The sequence below is a fragment of the Hyperolius riggenbachi genome, chromosome 5, assembly GCF_040937935.1.
Source record: "Hyperolius riggenbachi isolate aHypRig1 chromosome 5, aHypRig1.pri, whole genome shotgun sequence".
Lineage (NCBI taxonomy): Eukaryota > Metazoa > Chordata > Amphibia > Anura > Hyperoliidae > Hyperolius > Hyperolius riggenbachi.
Genome location: NC_090650.1, coordinates 258015075 through 258037227, shown reverse-complemented (window position 1 = coordinate 258037227; position 22153 = coordinate 258015075). Strand labels below are relative to the sequence as shown.

The 22153-nt window shown below is 43.9% G+C and overlaps 1 protein-coding gene across 1 annotated transcript in view; it reads right to left on the bottom strand.

Annotated features, from left to right (window-relative positions):
• Positions 1-21105, bottom strand: part of CDYL (chromodomain Y like) — a 121367-nt gene extending 100262 nt beyond the window's left edge. Inside the window, exon 1 of the mRNA XM_068236836.1 lies at positions 20744-21105. Coding sequence (XP_068092937.1) covers positions 20744-20767 — 24 coding nt within the window. The 5' untranslated portion in view covers positions 20768-21105. The remainder of the gene's footprint in view (positions 1-20743) is intronic.
• Positions 21106-22153: the final 1048 nt, after the last annotated feature.

Below are 22153 nucleotides of genomic sequence, written 5' to 3'. Positions count from 1 at the left end.
CCTACTGTGCCTAGAGCCATCATTGTCCAGGATTCTTCTAAACATACATAGGGAAATGTTCATTTGTAATATTGAAGGACACTTAAGGAACACTTTTATACTCAAATAACAATAACTAGGATAAAAATAGACTGTACTAAATGAATACAGCCCCATTCAAAGAAGTGTGAAAGAATTGATTCAGTGACCAAAAAGTCTTACTTCATAAACACAATGCCAATGAACATTGTAAAGATGCAGTGAGTAATACAGAGCTATACACAAAACGCTTGGTCTGTATTTGTGTCAGGGAACATAATTTTATACCCGTATCTCACGGAGAGGGATCAAGCCGTACACGGTTTAAGAAAGTATACCTTAAATAAATACACAGAAAAAAAAAACTAGAACAAATTCACATTTACCTAGTACCAGAGAGCTTTAGCTGCAATAGACTTAAGGCTCATACACACATCAGACCATAGTCTTTGGAAAATGAAAGATCACAGACCAATTTTACCGCCTTCTATGTAGTATGAGAGCCATACCTACACAGTCTATTCTATGGAGCTGAACTCCCCATCAGACAGAAATCTTTGCAAGATGCTGCACACAAAGATGCTGTGGACATTCAAAAGATCAGTATCTGCAAAAGATCTGCTCCTGCAAAAGATAAGTTCCTGCCAAATGCATTCATAGTCTATGAGATCTGCAGATCCTCATACACACCTTGTTTCACAGACATTTATCTGCAATCAGATCCACCAGGATGGATTTTCAGATCTGCAGATGACTGTCTGATCTGCAGATAAATGTCAGTTAAACAAGGTGTGTATGATGATCTGCAGATCTCACAGACTATGAATGCAATTTGCAGGAACAGATCTTTTGCAGATACTGATCTTTTGTGTCTGTACAGCATCTTTGTGCACAGCATCTTGCAAAGATTTTTTTCTGATTGGGGAGTTTAGCTCCATAGAAAAGACTGTGAAGGTATGGCTCTCATACTACATGGAAGGGGGTAAAATTGGTCTGTGATCTTTCATTTTCAAAAGACTATGGTCTGATGTGTGTATGTGGCCTAAGGATGGGGATGTATTTACATGTGTGCGCACGCACCACTGACTGTTGGCTCATAGGAGCTATGACAACAACCACTGTAGGTATGCCAGAACTATGAAAGGGGTGATGAGGGGAGTTCAGACGCATGAGAAGGGAAGAATCCACATATCTTCCACAGGTAGTGTGGGTAGAAGGGCATTAAAGAACAAGCGACACCCATGCTAACCTAGAAATAAAAAACACATATATAAGTAGATAAATACTACTTCTACTTACATAACAGATGTATTGTGCTATCCACGTAATGATTTCTATGAATTTTATAAAAGAAAAGCAGAAAATCCTATTCTCGGCAGTGGCCATCTTGCCAAGCTAATGCTGACATCATATCCTCCTTGACTCTTGTTTTCCCCCCTCCTTTCTCTTGCTCATTGTGTATTCATTAGCTGCCCTCCTTTCAGAGTCTTCAGATACTCCTACTGAGGTGTATATTAACAACGGCGCTGTCTTTTTTTTTTTTATTTACAAATCCAATCGCTGAGTCACCTCAGCCTTGCTTGTAAACACACGTGATCAGCTAGGCAGGGAAATAAATGGAAGAGGAGGAATATATTATAGATAAAAAGAACTCCCAGCATTCAACTCTTTGGCACTGTTTGGCACTAGGGCTAGTGCTCCTAAAGTATGTGATAACTACAAACCATAACAGCAGAAAAAAAGTTTAGCAAGTTTTGAATGCAGGATTAGCATCTTTATCACTTAATACACTCAGACCAGTTGCTGTTGAAATTGGATTTTTATGGTGACAATACCGCTTTAAAAAAGGTAGCCATATCGGGGCAAACATTCATAAACTCAATCACCATGATCATATCTGAAAGTGATTTAGCCGATCAATAGATATCTAATGGAGTCCGAACAGTTTATCAATTCAAAACAGAACTAGATGTGTCAGGAAATTTAAACTAGGCACAGAATGATGGCAACAAAGCTATGTTCTGCTTCAAGCAACATAGAACTAGCAAGTACAACAGCTTCATAGATTGTTAATAAAATTCCTTCCCAAAATGTTTTTTGAAATAGAGTAGAGCAAGGTAGTAGACTAATCAGGGTGTAGCAAGTAGGAAGTTCTCAACAATGCATGGCTGGCTGAAGTCAAGGATAATTTAGTCCATTTCAGATAACCTCAAAGGGAATCTGTCAAAAAGCAAGACACTTGTGTATTTAGTCTCTGCTAAAAGACTTGAGCTGAATAATAGTTTCAGGGCAGGGAAGTCAAAGGCATGCAAGGAGGTACTGCCATGGAAGCATGTTAAACCTAAGCAGAACAGCTGTTTCAGTGAAAGGATAATTGTGCCCACAAAAGAATTTTAGTTAAACCTATCTATTGCCACCTTTCACACTATTGGATCCTCACAAGCACAGCAAGAAAGCAACAGTTGATTTTCTTCTCTCAGTAAACAGTGGAAAGAACTGAGAATTCCTGGCCCTCAAATTCACAAGGCTCAGCAGCCAGTGCTCACAGAACATCAGTTTTGGCAGCAACAAAATAATTTTAAAGGGGAATTCCACTACCTACACAGAGTTTGTATGTTCTCCGCATGTCTGCATGGGTTGCTTTTTACATCCTAAAAACATATAGATAAGCAGGGCTGTGGAGTCGGTACAAAAATCTTCTGACTCCGACTCCTCAGTTTATGAAACCACGGCTCAGACTCCAACTCCGGGTACCCAAAATGGCTCAGACTCTGACTCCGACTCCTTAGTCTAATACTTAACAGGGCTGTGGATTTTGTACAAAAATCAGACGACTCCGACTCCCGACTCCTCCGTTTATGAAATCAACGACTCCAACTCCGGGTACCCAAAATTGCCCCGACTCCACAGCCCTGCAGATAAGTTCATTGGTTTCCTTCTTAAATTGGCCCTAGACTATGATGGACATACCGTATCTCACAAAAGTGAGTACATCACTCACATTTTTTTGGAAATATATTGTAATCTTTATGGAACAACACTGAAGATAGGACACTTTGATACAAAGTGTACCATCTTCAGTGCACAGCTTGTGTAACAGTAAAATTTGATGTCCCATCAAAATAACTCAACACACAGCCATTACTGTCTAAACTGTTGGCAAGAAAAATGAGTACACCCTAAGTGCAGAATATCAAAATTCTGCCCAAAGTGCCAATATTTTATGTACCCACCATTATTTTCCAGCACTGCCTTAACTCTCTTGGGAATGGTGTTCACTAGAGCTTCACAGGTTGCCCCTGGAATCCTCTTCCACTCCTCCATGAGGATATCACACAGTTGGTGGGTGTTAGAGACCTTGTGCTCCTCCACTTTCCATTTGAGGACGCCCCGCAGAAACGCAATAGGGTTTAGGTCTGGAGACATGCTTAGCTAGTCCAGCATTTTTATCCTCAGTTTCTTTAGTAAGGTAGTGATTGTATTGGATGTGTGTTTGGGGTCGTTATTTAGGAATACTGTCCTGCTGCTGAGTTTCTGAACAGAGGGTGATCATGATCTGCTTTAGTATGTCATAGTACATGTTGTCATTCCTGGTTCACTCAATGAACATCAGCTCCCCAGTGTTGGCAGCACTCATACAGTCCCAAACCATGACACTCCCACCACCATGTTTTACTGTAGTCAAGACATCTTTGTTTTTCTACTCATCTGGTTGCCATTCACTTGACACCAGTAATCCATGTCCTTAGTCTGCTTGTCTTCAGCAAACTATTTGTGCATCATCTTTAGAAGAGGCTTCCTTTTGGGATGACAGCCATGCAGACCACTTTGATGCAGTGTGTGACATATGGTCAAAGCACAGGCTGACCCCCCCACCCCTACAACAATGCTGCCAGCACTTATACATCTATTTGCAAAAGACATCCTATGGATGACACTGAGCACATGCACTCAACTTGTTTGGTCAACCATGGTGAGGCCTGTTCTGAGTGGAAAGGTCCTATTAAACCTCTGTGTGGTCTTGGCCACCATGCTAAAGCTCAGTCTCATGAGTGTTGGCAATCTTCTTATAGCCTAGGCCATCTTTATGTAGAGCAACACTTTTTTATGAACCTCAGAGAGTTCTCTGCCATGATGAACTTCCAGTGAACAGTATGAGAGCAATAACACTAAATGTAACACACCTGCTTCCCCATTCCCACCTGAGACCTTGTAAGACTAATGAGTAAAATGACCCAGAGGAAGCGAAATGCTTGATTGGGCAAAATTTTGGCCACAATTTTGACATTCTTCACTAATGGGTATAGCCACTTTCTTGCCAGCATTAGCCATTAATGGCTGTGTGTTGAGTTACTTTGATGGGATGGCAAATTTACACCATTATACAAGCTATACATTGACTACTTTACAATGTATCAAAGTTTTAAGTCTTTAGTGATGTCCCATGAAAAGATATAGTACAGTGTTCTCCCCAGGTGCTCCACCCGGCTAGTTTTGGTGAGCACCCGGCTGTCATCGGCTCACCTCCTCCTATGCTATAAGCAGAGTTGCGCACAGAAGCACCGGCCCTGCATTTTCTCATATTGCCCCACCCGCCTACTTTTTCATGCCACCTGGCTGGAAAAAAAATTCTGGGGAGAACACTGTAGTAGAATATTTACAAAAAGTGCGAGTGTTGTACTCACTTTTGAGAGATACTGTAACTTTTTTTTAATCCTCTATAGAGCACACTGGAAAATTCATACCACTGGCTGTCCCTCAGCAGATATCACAATCTAACATCTCTAAAATTAGGTGCTCAAAAGTAGAGAGTTATGAAAGTTCTGGCTCACAGGAGGCTAATCAGATCCATGAACTGTAATCAGAATTATGATTAAAACAACTTATGGTTAATTGATCAGAAAATACAATATAGAAAATCAAAAAAGGTAGGGTTTATAGGCCAGTATATAAAAAGGTAGACATGTCTAAAAGTCAAGTGTATCGACAGCAATAAAACATGGATTCCATGATCAGCAGAAATGCTACGAAACGTACGTTAAGCCGCAGATTGTACCGTTTATTTCCACATAATCATGGAATCCATGTTTTATCGGTCTAGATTCCTGACTTTTAGACTTGTTCAATAAACATATTTTACCATCTCCCTTGTAGATTTACAATCCTGGCCAAAAGTTTTGAGACTGTCAAAAATATTAGTTTTCACAAAGTTTGCTGCTAAACTGCTTTTAGATATTTGTTTCAGTTGTTTATGTGATGTACTGAAATATAATTATAAGCACTTCATACGTATCAAAGGTTTTTATTGGAAAGTACACGAGATTTATGCAAAGAGTCAGTATTTGCAGTGTTGGCCCTTCTTTTTCAGGACCTCTGCAATTCGACTGGGCAAGCTTTCAATCAACTTCTAGGCCAAATCCTGACTGATAGCAAACCATTCTTTCATAATCATTTCTTTGAGTTTCTCAGAATTAGTTGGTCTTTGTTTGTCCACCCGCCTCTTGAGGAATGACCACAAGTTCTCAATGGGATTAAGATCTGGAGAGTTTCCAGGCCATGGACCTAAGATTTCAACGTTTTGGTCCCCGAGCCACTTCGTTATCACTTTTGCCTTATGACACGGTGCTCCATCGTGCTGGAAAATGCATTGTTCACCATACTGTTGGATTGTTGGAAGAAGTTGCTGTTGAAGAGTGTTTTGGTACCATTCTTTATTCATGGCTGTGTTCTTGGGCAAAATTGTGAGTGAGCCCACTCCCTTGAATGAGAAGCAACCCCACACATGAATGGTCTCAGGATGCTCTACTGTTGGCATGACACAGGACTGATGGTAGCGCTCACCTTTTCTTCTCCCGACAAGCCTTTTTCCAGATGCCCCAAACAATCGGAAAGGGGCTTCATCGGAGAATATGACTTTACCCCAGTCCTCAGCAGTCCATTTACCATACTTTCTGCACAAGATCAATCTGTCCCTGTTTTTTGGGGAGAGAAGTGGCTTCTTTGCTGCCCTTCTGACACCAGGCCATCTTCCAAAAGTCTTCGCCTCACTGTGCGTGCAGATGCGCTCACACCTGCCTGCTGCCATTCCTGAGCAACCTCTGCACTGGTTGCACTCCGATCCCGCAGCTGAATCCTCTTTAGGAGATGATCCTTGCGCTTGCTGGACTTTCTTGGACGCCCTGAAGCCTTCTTTTCAAGAATTGAACCTCTTTCCTTGAAGTTCTTGATGATCCTATAAATTGTTGATTTAGGTGCAATCTTAGTAGTCACAATATCCTTGCCTGTGAAGCCATTTTTATGCAACGCAATGATGCTGGTCACCATTGTTAACAATGGAAGATCAATGATTTCAAGCATCACCCTCCTTTTAGCATGTCAAGTCTGTCATTCTAACCCAATCAGCCTGACATAATGATCTCCAGCCTTGTGCTCGTCAACATTCTCACCTGAGTTAACAAGGCGATTACTGAAATGATCTCAGCAGGTCCTTTAATGACAGCAATAAAATGCAGTGGAAAGGTTTTTTGGGGATTTAGTTAATTTTCATGGCAAAGAATGACTATGCAATTCATCTGAACACTCTTCATAACAGTCTGGAGTATATGCAAATTGCTATTATAAAAACTTAAGCACCAACTTTTCTAATTTCCAATATTTATGACAGTCTCAAAACTTTTGGCCAGGACTGTACACTGGCTTATAAGCCCAGTATTTATGCATGTTAAAAGGAGCAGCCTACACTACTATTATATTTGCTACATAAGTAATTTGATCAGTACTTTTTACGCACACAGTATACATTTTAACAATGCAAAATTCAGTCCTGGTCAAACCATAAAATTTCAATATTTAACAAGATTTGAAACCAACACTGGTCCCCAACAGAAGCACATTTCAAGTGGGTGAAAACGCACAACAGCTGGGAGAACATAAACTACATACAATTAATGTCCCGACTTGGGTACAAACCCGGGAATCTAAAGCCTTGTACAAACTAACATGGAATATCGCCAGCAAGGGACCGTTACTGTAGCTGGCTCAGGGTGAAGAACAATGCTCTCGCACGGCAATCGGCTGACTCAATCTTCCAGGCAGATCACTGGCCCAAGGCATCGAGGGCCGCTGTACACACACTACATTTCCCAGCAGAGGTGGTCAATTGCAGCTGCCTCCGCCAAGTTTTATCTAGCAGATGTACGGGGCTTTAGGCTTCCTTAGTATGTCTTAAAGTGGACTTAAACTCTTGCACAGGACACAAGGAAAACATAACAGAAATGCACCCTGTATGTATTTAAAGAGATTAGCCTGTGTAATTCCCCCTCATTTGTGTCTAATCACTAATTGTAATTTGATCGCCCTCTATGTTACATTACTGCCTATGGCAGATAAGCCCATTTGAAAGTACAGGCTGTAAACAATATGTCTGCTTCCATGAATCAGGAAGTAGAAACTGTGTAGATTTATATCAGCTGTAACAAAGAAATGTTTTTGTTATTATGCTGTTGTGCATCTTTTAGAGCAGAGAGGAGTTCTGAGTTCAGGCCCACTTTAGAAATTACAGAGGAAGGAAGGAAGTCTGGCACTATAGTTTAACCACTTTACCCCCGGTGGTACGAATTTCTCCGTCCCTTTTTCCATCCTTTCACCCCCAGGGACGGAGAAATCTGTACCTTCCGCGCTCCCGCCGCTTGTGCGCGCGCACCCGCCGCTCGTGCACGCCGCCGCCCGCTCGGAGATCAATGAACGGGAAAATCCATTCCCGTTCGTTGATCTAAGCCCCCGCAATAATCCACTGCTTCTATTAGAAACAGTGCGATCATTGTGATTCTCCCAGCCTCCTACTGCTTCCTGTAAGCGTCCGGAAGGACGCTTACAGGTCGCATGTAAACAGACTCACTGTGGCCATCTTGTGGCCAAATAGTAAACTACACCCTAAAGTATTTTACACATACAAATATATTGGATTACACAATAAATTAACTCATTACCTCCCACACTCCAATTTTTTTTTTTTTTGTAATTTAAAAAAAACAAAACAAAAATACAATAAAAAAAACATAAATAGTTACCTTAGGGACTGAACTTTTTAAATATTTATGTCAAGAGGGTATAACACTGTTACTTTATAAACTATGGGCTTGTAATTAGGGATGGACGCAAAACTGAAAAAAATGCACCTTTATTTCTAAATAAAATATTGGCACCAAACATTGTGATAGGGACATAATTTAAACGGTTTTATAACCGGGACACATGGGCAAATACATTTCATGGGTTTTAATTACAGTAGCATGCATTATGTAAAAACTATCATGGCCGAAACCTTAAAAATAATATTTTTTCCCACATTTTTTCCTATTTTCCCATTAAAACACATTTAGAATAAAATAATTCTTGGCATAACGTCCCACCTAAAGAAAGCATAATTGGTGGCGAAAAAAACAAGATATAGTTCATTTCATTGCGATAAGTAATAATAAAGTTATAGACGAATGAATGGATGGAGCGCTGAAAGGTGAAAATTGCTCTGGTGTTCAAGGGGTAAAACCCCTCAGTGGTGAAGTGGTTAATATGCAGCAATGACACATAGGGCCTGATTCACAAAGCGGTGCAAACACTTTGCACGCCAGTGAAAAGACCTTTATCACGCCTAAACTCAGTTTAGGCGTGATAAGAAGAAACTCGTGCGAAATTCCCGCGGGCAAAGTTTTGCGCGCCCATTAAACCCTATAGGCGCTGCGGTCGGAATTGCGCGATTGCGCGCGATAACCAGCACAAAGCAGTGCTAACTCAGCGGTGCAAAGGTTATCAGGAATTCTTTATTTCGCCAAGCATGACTGGGTCATGCCCGGAATTGGGTTTGGCACAGTACAAATAGCTCAAGAGGAGACAACGATAGGTAGCATAGAACAGCAGAACAGAGTTAACTTACACAAGCAACTTTTACAAGCAATTACGTTTACATTATTGCACTTAACATTTGCGTTACATGCTAGAGCAGCAATTTTACGTTACCCGTAACAGGGCTGAAAAGTCATAGAATGGACTATCGTCAATTAGTTTTGAGACAATTAGTTCAATTCAATTAGTTCTTGTGTGCTGGTGGGAGTATGTGGAGGGAATTTAGAAGGCTGACGGCTGAGGGAAAGAAAGAGTTACTGTGTCTGGCAGTCCTTGTGGAGATGGCCCGAAGTCTCCGTCCTAGTGGGAGCTGACAGAAGTAACGGTGGCCCGGGTGAGCCGGATCATTAGCGATCCTCAGCGCCCCCGATCTCAGCCTTCTCTTGTGTAGGAGGTCCAGTGAGGGGAGAGGTCTTCCAATGACCCTCTCCGCTGCTCTGATAACCCTCTGAAGTGTGAGCCTGTCGCTGGCGGTGGCGCCAGTGTACCAGACCAGGATGGAAGAGCAGACGATCGATTCAATGGTGGCGGAGTAGAAGCTGGTCAAAATCTCCGGGGCCATGCCGAACTTCCTTAGCTGGCGGAGGAAGTAGAGTCTCTGCTGAGCTTTCCTTTGGATGGCAGTGATATTAGGCCTCCAGCTGAGATCTTTGGAGATGGTGGTGCCTAGGAGACGGGCACAAGGCACTCTGGCCACTTCCATACCATCAATGTGAATTGGTGGTGGGGTGGGAGCAGATTTCCTGAAGACAACGATTAGCTCGACAGTTTTTGTAGTGTTCAGCACTAGTTTGTTCTCCATGCACCATTTGGAGATTCTTTCCACCTGCTGACAGTACTCCTGGATGTTGTCCTTGGTGACGAGACCGACAATGTTGGTGTCATCGGCGAACTTGATGACCTTGACTGAGTCTGCCTTGGATCTGCAATTGTTTGTGTAGAGGGAGAACAGCAGTGGAGACAAGACACAGCCTTGAGGGGCACCTGTGTTCGTGGTCATGGTTTGTGAGTGGATGTCGCCCAGCCTTACAGTTTGGGTCCTGTTGGTGAGAAAGTCTGTGATCCAGAGGCGTAGGCTTGGGTGCACACCCAGTGTGGCTAGTTCTTCTTGTAGGATGCGTGGGCAAATAGTGTTAAATGCCGAGCTAAAGTCCAGGAGTAGTATTCTGGCATACGTGTCTGGTCTGTCAAGGTGGTCATAAATGAACTCCAGGCAGATGTTTATAGCGTCGTCAGTGGACCTGTTTGCCCTATACGCGAACTGCTGGGGGTCTAGAAGGGGCAAGGTGGAGATCTTGAGGTTGCATAGCACCGCCCGCTCTAGAGTTTTCATTATGATGGACGTAAGGGCTACCGGCATGTAGTTGTTCAGGTCAGAGACTCCTTTTTTCTTGGGGACAGGTATGATGGTCGACCTCTTGAAGCACTAAAGACTAAAGTCTTTTAGGCGTGATAACTGAGTTATCACCGCTTTGTGAACCAGGCCCATAGATAGCAAGTTGTGGTAAACGTTGCAAAAATATGACAAACTTGACAAGCATCAAAACATATGTCACACCAAAAGTGTCCTAGGGGATGCCTAGGTGAAGGTGGGAGGCAGCGGATGTGGGTGCACAGCCTAATGAACGTTTTGCATGGCGGATGCCAAGCTTCTTCTGAGGTGAGCGTGCAACAAGTGCAGGAAGGGCGGCGGGGTTTAAAAGCACTTAGAAGCGCACTTCTGGTCCGCCGTGAAAGACCCACCCATACAGGAAGTCCGGTACCCATCCAGCTAAACTGCCGGAAGAGGCTAGTGACACGCACAGCCATTTGCAAAGAGGTCACATACGTGCGTCATCTATGACGCTGCTGCACGCTGACCAATGGCCGTGCGTGAAAAGTCCTGCTATGTACGGAGCTGCACGGTGAGCGCTCACAAAGTACACAAATATAGTAGTTACCATGGCAACCTCAGTAGTCCTGCGCCCGACACTACTTGGGCGAGAGGCAAACCGGGGCATCACGTACCAGAAACCTCTTAAAAGAAAGGCACACACGAAAAGCAGAGTGCATCTTAGCAGGATATGGAGACATTTTCACATATAGTAGCTATATTAGCTAAGTACCAGCTCAGCATCGGGGGAAGTAAAGCAAGAACAGGTGAAAGTCTATACTGGGGTGGGAGGGGAGGAGAAACTAGATGTACCAAAAAGTGTAAAGTGAAAAGAGAGAGAGAGAAAGGAAAAAAAAAAAAAAAGGGAGGAAAAGAAGGGAGATTGGAAAGTGAAAAATCCCAGAAGGAAGTGAAATAAGGTGGGTAAGGGAAGTGAAAAGGTGTGGTACACGTAGAAAAGTGAGGAAAAGGGGGGTAAGTACTAGAGGATAGTACCACAATGGAGAAGCACATCAAAAGTCCCAGCATGGCGTGCCTGATCAAAGAGTAATTAACACAGTTGATTAAATTTTATTATTATAGTTTAGCATGATTAAAAGAAAGCACAAAGAGCCATGGTGGGAACAGATGGGCAACAAGAGGCGGCTCAGGGGTGGATGCAGGAGCACCAAAAATCAAGGGTCAAGAAAGCAGGCAAGGTCCACATATTCGTTAAGGCCCAAAGATCCCATAGCATCAGTGCGTAGGATCCAATGCGCTTCTTGTCTGAGTAATACATTTTTTCTATCTCCACCCCTGCGAGGGGTGTTGCAAAAATCGATGCAAGAGAAAAGGTCAGGGTTGCTCTGGTGGACAGTTGACATATGTTCAACAATCCTAGGACAGCCTTTGTTTTTAGGATGGGAGGGTACATGCTCCAAGATACGTTCTTTGACCATTCTGGAGGTTTTGCCAATGTAAAAACGCTAGCATGGACACCACAAGGCATAGGCCACGTATTTGGTTCTGCATGTAGCAAAAAAAAAAAAAAAAAAAAAAAAAAAAAAAAAAAAAAAAAAGAGGACACTGCACTGGACCGAGCCCAAACTAAAGGACTTACCGGTCTTCATAAGTTGACAGGCTTTACAAAAAACACATTTATGGTTACCTGTGGAGGCAAATTCACTCAGCCAAGTTCGCTGTGGATGCTCGCGGAAATTGCCGTGTACCAAGATATCACTGATGGTTGGCGCTCTTTTAAAGGCAATTAGAGGTTGAGAGGGTAAAACATTTTTTAGTATTGGGTCCTAAAGCAGAAGGGACCAGTTCTTACTGAAGGCCCATTTTATTTAGCTGGCCATTGGGGGGGGGGGGGAGGGTTGGGGGAAATCGAATGAAAAGGACCCCTGGGGCCATATGCAATTCACTTTTTCACCTGTGTTTTCTCCTAGGTGATATTTTTAAACTTGTCAATAAAATGCCTTTTAAGCCCCCAGAAGGCAAGAAAATGATTAAAATAATTTTGACAGTACTTTTTTTACCAACTTTTTGGTACTTTTTTTTAGTTTAAAAGTACTGGAAAGTTATTTAAAATCAAAGATGAAAAATTATCTCCTAGGTGAAAACTCAGGTGAAAAAGAGAATTGCATATGGCCCCTGGTCCCTTAGTGGATTTGCTCCAACTTCTCCTTTTATTAAGATCTAGCCTATTTTTGTCAATGGCTCTTTTAATGGCTAAATCTAAGTTGTTTTCGTTGTAACCCCGGGCAAGGAGCCTCTGTTTGAGTTCCTCTGCCTGGTGGAGAAAGTCTTGGAGCTGGGTATTGTTCCTACGTAAGCGTAGGAACTGGCCATAGGGGAGGGATTCTGTCACGTGTTGGGGATGGTAGCTCTTGCAATGTAATATAGTATTAGAAGCAGTAGGCTTGCGATAGCCTTTGATTATAATGCCCTCATGTGTGAAGGCCAGTTCTAAATCAAGAAAACAAATGTTTTCTGCTGACCATTCCATGGTTAAGAGCATATTCACATTATTCTGATTGAGGTATCTTAGAAAACATTGCAATAGTGGAACATCTCCTGACCAGAAGGCCAGGACATCATCCACATATCTGGACCACATCCTCAGGGCCGAACGGTAAGGACTATTAGGGGAACGGATGTAAAGTTCTTCCCACGCACCTAGAAACAGGTTTGCATAGGTTCAAGCAACCGGGGTCCATATTGCGGTGCCGGAGACCTGCTGGTACCATGTGTCACCAAATAGGAAAGCATTATGAGTAAGAACGAACTCTAAACATTCGCACACAAAGGCATTGTAGAAGACGTTTTTTTTTTTGGTGTTTCTATCCAAAAACATTCTCACAGCGCCAACACCGTCGGAGTGTGGAATTCTGCTGTAGAGGCTGGTGACATCAATGGTCACCAACAGGTCTCCCCTACACCACGATGAGGACCCAAAGCCCTCCAGGACATCAATGGTATCGCCAAGATGTGATGGAATATGGAGCAGTAATGGCCAGAGGATGTGGTCCAGATATCTGGAGAGTCTTTCCGTGACTGACCCCAGGCCCGACACAATCGGTCGGCCCAGAGGGTCGGTCAAGGATTTATGGTCTTGGGCAGAAATTATCACACGGGTTTAACCGGGAAAAGAGGAAGGTCCACATTAGCACTGCAATCTAAGCCTGTCGCCTACTTAGCCACTGTCCTGTCCATATTGCTGATATTACTTTCTATCACATATTCCTATATATGGTGCATTTATGGAATGTCTTTCCATCAACAATAGCTACAGGTATATCTAAACTTATCACTTTTGAATTCATTTTCAAAAGTGATTTTGCAGCAACTTTATAGGCAATCCTCCTGTTTAAATAAAGTTTTAAGTACTTCCTGGTCTCCAGAGGTATGGCTTCCAGTAGTAGCACTGCCCCCAGAACGCCACATCATCAATACTTCTCTTTTGGGGTGGGGCTACGTGCCTGAAGCCGGCAGAAATGGACCTTGGGAGACCCGCCAATCGCCAGGGATCGCTGCACAAAGCCCAATTGCAAGCACAGAAACGACCCCCAAAGGACCCCAAGCCCTTATAGTGAGCTTTGAGATACAATATATAGAAAAATGAGTATACATTTTTACCTATTTAAAAAGCATCAGAAAATGTTAAAGAGGTGTGTACCACTACAAAAGTGGACTACCAATGAATGTATGTTTGTCAAGGGGTATGTAAAGGATAGCGGAGATGCCGCCGCAGAGACAAGCGGCATGGCGGCTATCTCCGCGTGTCAGCCGGCGGCTTCGGCCACGCAGTTACATGCTGGTGCTCTGCCTGGTCCTTCTATTGCACATAGATTGAGGGCTACGAGCGCGCGCGCCAGGCGACAGGACCTTTATGCGAATAGAAGGGGAGTCAGCTGATCTGCCTGGTCAGCTGACTCCAGACGCTACGTCGGATTGGCTGAGTGACTAGGGCGGCGCTGCGGAGCATCTGTGTATATATAGTGGTAGTCTGTCAGTTGCTCCGTGTCTGCTGTTGCGAATGCTAACGTGTGAGCGCTCAGACCTAGTCAGATCCCAAAGTGTGTTAGAACCAGTGGAGCTGGGAATTCACACTTAGCCAGATTCTGTTGATAGCTTAAAGTACTAATTCATTGTATTATCCGTTATGACCTTCTGCTTCCGTTGACTATTCTCCTGCTTACTGACTCTGTACCTCTGCCCATCTGATTCATGTTGCCGACCCTGCCTGTATCTAACACTGAATCAGTCTTATGTCTTGGTACCTTATCTGTCCGTACGTTGCCTACTCTGCTTGGCTGACCTTTCTTACCTCACCAGTGGGCCTAGCCACTGGCGAGGGATCTGGGGCATTTCACCTGCTCCTCAGGTGAAGCCCAACTGCAGCACAGTCTGTAACAACTGCTCCTCAGGTGTCCCTTGGCTGCAGTGTAGTCTTAATCACCTGCTCCTCAGGTGAATATCCTTTGCAGCACTGTCTAACACCTGCTCCTCAGGTGTTCACTGGCTGCAGTATAGTCTTAATCACCCGCTCCTCAGGTGATCATTCTCTGTAGCTCAGTAGGTGATACCTGCTCCACAGGTGGCCACCGACTACAGTACAGCCTGACTCGCCTGCTACTCAGGTGGCCATAGGCTGCAGTATTGTCTGAAGCACCCGCTCCTCGGGAGACTTCCTATTCCTCATTACTGTTGCACCAAAAACTATCTCACATTGGTAGTCCTGTGTCTGGCTATACTAGCATTATTGGTAATTCTGCAGATCACCAATAATCAGAAAATCTGTTTAGCTGACACCAATCGTTACAGGGTACTTGATATAATATTACTTCTGCTTGGGGGTAGCTGAAAGCACTGGCTTTCATAATAAGCTGAACATTGTAAAAATGTTGTGCATAACTACTCTACATAAAAGTCACCAGGATACTCAAATAATATACTTCGTATAAGGCTCAACATTGAAAAATACATTGAATTGAAGTGGGATAAAACACAAATTTCCTCTATGTTTTAAAGTATTAAACACAGAATAAACACAAACAACTAAAACCATATGACTGGTTTCCAAGTTACTGGAAGGGTTTTTCAGTTCACTTAGCTGCCAGTTGATATGAATACCCTTGTCACCCAAAAATTTATTGTGTTCAAGTATTCCAAACTGTGTAAACAATGCATAACAGTTTCTTCTGTATCCAGCAGATAACCTTCTCTCCCTTTACTTGCTCAGTACTGTAATTACTTAGTTACACTTAGTTACAAATCAATCTGATAATTTGTTCTCCAATGGCACTGACCAATCAGCTTTCTTCTGTGAAGTGTAAATATACCTTCAACTTACATCAGACAAATGTTACAGTGTTTCATGTTCATTTCTTACTGTGTTAAATGTTTTACATAAAAAATATCAGTTTCCTCCTAATTTAAAGTAAACCTGAGATGAAAAACAGATAAAAAATTGTATACATCCTCCTATATCTAAAATGACCTTTATAGACATCCCACAGTTTTCATTTTATGTTTAAAAACTTAAAAAGTAGATTTCATGTTTCATTGTCTCTGCCCAATTATACAGTCTTTCAGTGTTCCAGAGCTAAAATATATGAAATATTGTCCATTTTTGTCTATCTGCTGCATTTAGAAGCTGTTCTCAGGGGAACACAGCCTAGTTATTTGTATCCTCCTTGGGACTCTACATACAGTGTTGCCCATAATTATTCACACCCCTAGCAAATTTTGATTTAAATTTACTTTTATTCAACCAGCAAGTATTTTTTTGATGGGAAATGACATAGGTGTCTCCCACAAGATAGGCCGATGTACAAGAGGCATTATTGTGGGGGAATAAACATTTCTCAGCTTTTATTTACATTTGAGCAAAAAGTGTCCAGTCCAAAATTATTCATACCCTTCACAAACGGTCACAGTTTGTGGGAAAATCCAAAGTTCTATACCATTCCAAATAGTCCAAGATGTTCTAAAGCATCCTAATTACCCTGATTAATTGGGAACAGCTATTTTATTCAATATTCAACTCAACAGATGAAAAACAGCAGCTCTCTGCAGCTGGTTTGTGTACAGTCATGGCTAAGACAAAGGAGCTTAGTTAATACCTGCGGCTGCACATTGTGGCTGCTCACAAGTCAGGAAAAGGCTACAAGGCCATTTCTAAATGTTTTCAAGTTACAGTGGTTACAGTGCAAAGTATTATTAAAAAATACAAAATGTTCCGCACTGTGGAAAATCTCAGAGGACATGGTCGCAAGCCAAGAGTGACACCTGTGCTGGCCAGGAGGATAGAGAGAGAGGTGAAAAAAAGAATCCAAGGATCATCACCAAAGGCCATCCTGGTGAATCTTGGCTGTGCTGGTAGAAATGTCTCAAGGCAGACAATCCAACAGACACTGCACACTGCTGGGTTCCACGGGTGCAGACTTAAAGGGAACCTTAACTGAACGGGGGGTAAAGAGTTTTACTTACCTGGGGCTATTACCAACCCCCTGCAGCAGTCCTGTGCCCTCGGCGCCGCTCTGGAATCCTCTGGTCCCCCTCTGTCACTTAGTTTCGTTTTTGACAAATCACCAGTCGCCGGCCGCCATGCGTATTATTGGACGCATTCACCAATGCAATTAGCACTATTGCGAACCGCAATGCGTACAAAAATACGCGTTGCCGCATTCCGCACGCGTAGATATGCGGCAGCGCGTATTTTTGTACGCGTTGCGGTCCGCAATAGCGCTAATTGCATTGGTGAATGCGTCCAATAATACGCATGGCGGCCGGCGACTGGTGAGTCGTCAAAAACGAAACTAAGTGACAGAGGGGGACCAGAGGATTCCAGAGCGGCGCCGAGGGCACAGGACTGCTGCAGGGGGTTGGTAATAGCCCCAGGTAAGTAAAACTCTTTACCCCCCATTCAGTTAAGGTTCCCTTTAAGGAGGACGCCACTTCTCCAGATAAGGCACACAAAGGCTCACTCGGCCTTTTCAAATGCTCATCTGGACAAAGAGGAAGACTTCTGGTCTTCTGTGCTATGGTCAGATGAAACAAAAATTTAATTCTATGGTCACAATGCTGTTTCCTTCATTTGGCATAAAAAGGAGAAGCCTTCAACCCAAAGAACACCATCCCCACTGTCAAACATGGTGATGGGGACCTAATGCTTTCGGGAGGTTTTTTTTTTTTTTTAGCCAGAAACCTAATCACAGTAAATGGCACCATAAAAAGAGCAATACATGAGGATTCTCAATAACAACATCAGGCAGTCTGCAGAGAAACTTGGCCTTGGCCACCAGTGGACATTTCAGCAGGACAATGACCCAAAACACACAGCAAAAGTGGTGAAGAAATGGTTAGCAGACAACATTAACGTTTTGTAGTGGCCCAACCAGAGTCCTGACTTGAATCCAATTGGAGGATCTGTGGAGGGAGCTAAAGAACAGGGTAATGGCAAGAAGACCCTCCAACCTGAAGGATTTGGAGCTCATTGTTAAAGATGAATGGGCAAAAATACCCGTGAAGACATGCAAAAAGCTGGTCTGCAATTATAGGAAGCGTTTGATTGCTGTAATAGCCAATAAAGGCTTTTCAATTGATTATTGAGAAGGGTATGAATTATTTGGGACTGGACACTTTTTGCTCAAATGTAAATGAAAGCTGAGAATTTTTTTCCACAATAATGCCTCTTGTACTTCATATTATTATCTTTTGGGAGATACCTATGTTATTTCCCGTCAAAAAAATTACTTCCTGGTTGAATAAAAGTAACCAAAGTGAACCTCCAGACTAAACATCTACTCAGCAGCACTGAAAAGGCTTGGAGTTTCTTTAACAGTTTCACAGCATCAGAACTTTGTTTTTCTTACCCAAGTCTCATTTTTGGCTGCACAGAAGCTAAGCTCCACCCCATCCAATAAAACTGCCCAGGCTTTTTTTCCCCTGCTCCTGTGCAAATGCATGACGGGATTTCTGATTAGTTTGTCATCGTTGCCTAGCAACTGGGAAGGGTGATCAGGACACAGGACAGTTGGAACTGCGTCTCATGCTCCGTCACCTCCTTTCAACCAAAAATATGGCTGCCCTCATGAAATCAAACATTTTCCTGTTCTTTTAAAACAGGGTGGGTAAGAGATTACCCATTTTAATTAACATAACTAATGTAACTTTATGACAGTATGTTTGTTTAGGCTGAAGTTCCTCTTTAAGTCAAAATTTGCCAGTGGTATGAATAATTATGGGCAGTACTGTAGTTTTCAATCTCATGCCACGTCACCCTATGACAGCCTGTAGCCACTGTAAAGCCGGACCGCTGCTAGATGACCAGATTCCTCTCCCTCCCACCGTCCTTTCAAAGTTGCGTGCAGCACACAACAGCAGCGATCTTCATGGCAATTGTGGTGCAGCCCGATCCTGCACAAGTTTGCCGGCCCCTGCTCTAGATCGTAATGAAGCTTCCCCGGCCCCCGTTGCTGCTCGCGGACCCTCCAGCTGAACAGGGCTGCACTCGTTTTCTGGCACAAGCATTGCTGTTCCACGCATTAGCATGGAGTTCGGCATCTTGCACAGACATGGCTGCACTGGCGCAAACAGAGTAGGGCTGCATTAGTGCTTGAAGAAGAGCGTGGTCTCGATCAGTTTACCGACAAGCCTTTGTTGATAATCTTTGGAGCATCAACATGCGGCAACGGGTATCCGGAGAACTCCATGGGAAGTTTAATTAGGATCCAGAAGCTTCCCTCGTCTTTGGTATGCGATTCTGTACTCAAGCTGCGACTCGGGTACACTTTAAGCTCACGGTGGGCTAATTACCGGCTGCAGACACTGTTTCTGCCTCTTATTGTCTTCACGGTCCCTCCCCTTCCCACCCTCTTTAATATTCGACTGGCACCTCAGTCCAATATTCTCCTGGAAGAGCCCGATGCACGAATGCCTTTGAACTGCGCATGCATGAGTTGCAAACCAGGCAAGGAATTATTTGTGCACTGACATGTGCAGTTCTGGTTATTACTATTATTTAGTATTTATATAGTGCCGACATCTTCCGCAGCGCTGTACAGAGTATATATAGTCTTGTCACTAACTGTCCCTCGGAGGAGCTCACAATCTAGTCTCTACCATAGTCAAAGGTCTATGCATGTATTGTGTAGTGTATGTATTATAGTCTAGGGCCAATTTAGGGTGAAGCCAATTAACTTATCTGTATGTTTTTTGGGTATGTGGGAGGAAACCAGAGTGCCAAGAGGAAACCCACACAGACACAGGGAGAACATACAAACTCCTTGCAGATGTTGCCCTGGCAAGGCAAGAGCACTAACCACTACGCCCCTGTTACGCTCATACCCTTGCTCACGGCCCCTAGGGTGGGGAGGGAAGAGGGACCCCAATGACTTAGAGAAACCGAAGAACGGTCAGTTGTGGGTACTCTAGCCCACCATTTTAGAACCCAACATTGAGGGTTTTTTTTCCTGTCTGTTTGAATGACTGCAACAGAATTGGCTCCTAAAAAGAACTTTTCTACTCCTGGATGGGACAGACCAGTTCCCAAGTTCCAAATAGTAATAGGATACACTTCCTGTGCCTTGTTACTCACAACTTAACAACAAAAGTACCACCAGTCCTTCTACTATATAATGCTGAAAGAGAGCATTCTCCAAATTCCTAGTTCAAGTTTATCACTTTCTTCCAACCAAAAGCATCCCATGGAATTTGCTGAAGCCCTATTAGTAGAGGTGTCCAAGTGGTGACAACATTCCAAAAAGTTATGTACGTCTGCATTTCAAATCAGAGAGCCATAATCGCATGCATAATGACTGTATTGGAGTTCCATAGAAGTTACAAGAGCATGGCAGAGACGAAAGAAAGGAGGATGAAGAGGATTATCCCAGCAGGAATCCCAGGTAAGGAGTCTTTCCCAATACTTTACATCCCCTCTACCCAATCACACGTGTCTCCCCTCCCTCCATACGCTACGTGCATTGCTGCCTCAGCACATTTATAAAGATGACTACTTTTCCTAATAATGTGAGAGCCGAGCCGGCTGCTTGCTTTGCCCATAGGCTGGCTCTGGAGTTTGCAGAAAGTCTTCCAGCGCTCGGCAGCCCCCCGGAGCACAGGCCAGGCACGTCTCGTAGTAGTTTAGCGGAAAGCCCAGCAGTAGTAGTAATGTCACAGTCTCCCTCATCTTCCTCCCGGCTGCAGAGGAGGAGGAGGAGGGAGGCCGGGCTAACACTTGGCTCGGCTCATGATTTCTGTCCAGCAAATTGCTTGCTGATGACTGCTGAGCAGCACACGGGCTATTACAGAAGAGTGCAGCGAGACGAGGAAGAGGAAGGAGGGACAGGAGTGGAACTCCTCTCACACTGCCTGCCAGGACAACTACCGAGAGGGGGACGGGGAGAGAAGAGCTGCTGGAAGGCTCGGCTGTTTCCCCACCCTCCTCCGCCCGGGTTACTGTACCTCGTAGAGTTCTTCGGAAGCCATGCCGGAGGGCGCCGGGGGTCTGGGAGCCGCAGCCGGGCTGAGCTCAATACTTTTCTCTCAGTTGTGTGTGCCCGGCCTCCTCTGAAATGCCAGTGTGCTGCTGGTGTGTGTGCGCACAGGAGCTGCGCAGCCGCCTCACTCGCTCGGGCACACCGAGCCCTCTCTGTATACACTCAGCAGCGGCGGCTCCCCGGCAATCCACAGGATCCACAATCGAGCGCAGATAGGGAGGGGGAGGGCGGGTGTAAAAGCGCGATCCGAGCTCTCAGGGATCTTCTTCTTCTTCAGTATATCCTTCAGCACCAAGCACCGAACCGCCCACCTCCATTATCACACCCCTCCCTCCTTCCTCTCTTCGTTTACTCCCCTTCCTCCTGCCCCCTCCCATTGTCCTTCCAATTCGCACCCACCCCCCCGCAACTGACACCGACCATTCCTTCGCTGGGGTGCCAGGTTGGCTGTTTCAGGGGTGCTGCCTCTTGCCCCACTTGGAACCCCCGTAGTCCCTCCTCTCACCGCAATTACCCATCAGCAGTGGACACATGAAAAGTCCCAAGACGTGTCTCAGTGGGGGCGAGCTGGTCTATGTTCATCCCAAACTTCCCAAGCACGGTTCCCGTTACTGCTCCCCTGAGCTAGCAGTAGGACAGCTCCTAGCTTAGTCATCAACCCAAAGCCTTCCATCGTTGTAAACTGGCTACAAGATAACATTGAGCCACATAAGTGACGTTTTATCGTTCCCCTGTTTAATTTGTTGATATAACTATTGAGTGCCTTGAAATAACTAGACATACTATCTAAGTATGTGAACTTGGGGTTACTGCAAAGCCTTTCAAATCATGCAACAGTGAAAATATTTACAACACAGTGTAACTTTTAGAGGGAAAAAAACAAAAGTAGTTCTGTGTCACATTTTGGTAGTTGATTGTTATTAAACATGTATTGATCTGAATAAGTCTCTTGCAAACTTTATTTCTGTTTATCACAGCCTTTGCCATGTTCTCATTATGCATATACTGTTAAAATGACCATGACCACCCTTTAAAAGCAACTTTTTACATTTTCCTCATCTGATTCAAGTTGCCTTGATCAATTCACACAGGGGTTAATACAAATCGTGGGGCTATTAGCAAATGAGCAGAAGTGCTGGGAGAGTACTTACTTATACATAATGTACTTCACATTGTTTTGTCCAGTCATGGGGGAAGTAGAGGGAAGGCATGACGCCATCTCATTATCCCCTCTAGAAATGTGATCTCATATGGCATTCTATAGTTGTGTGAAACTTATAGTGTATATAATGTACTTCCACTGCAGGTCCTATTTGTTTTGATAAACTGATTTCCCAAATTCACTGTACTGCAGGCATTCTTCTAACCTTCGTTG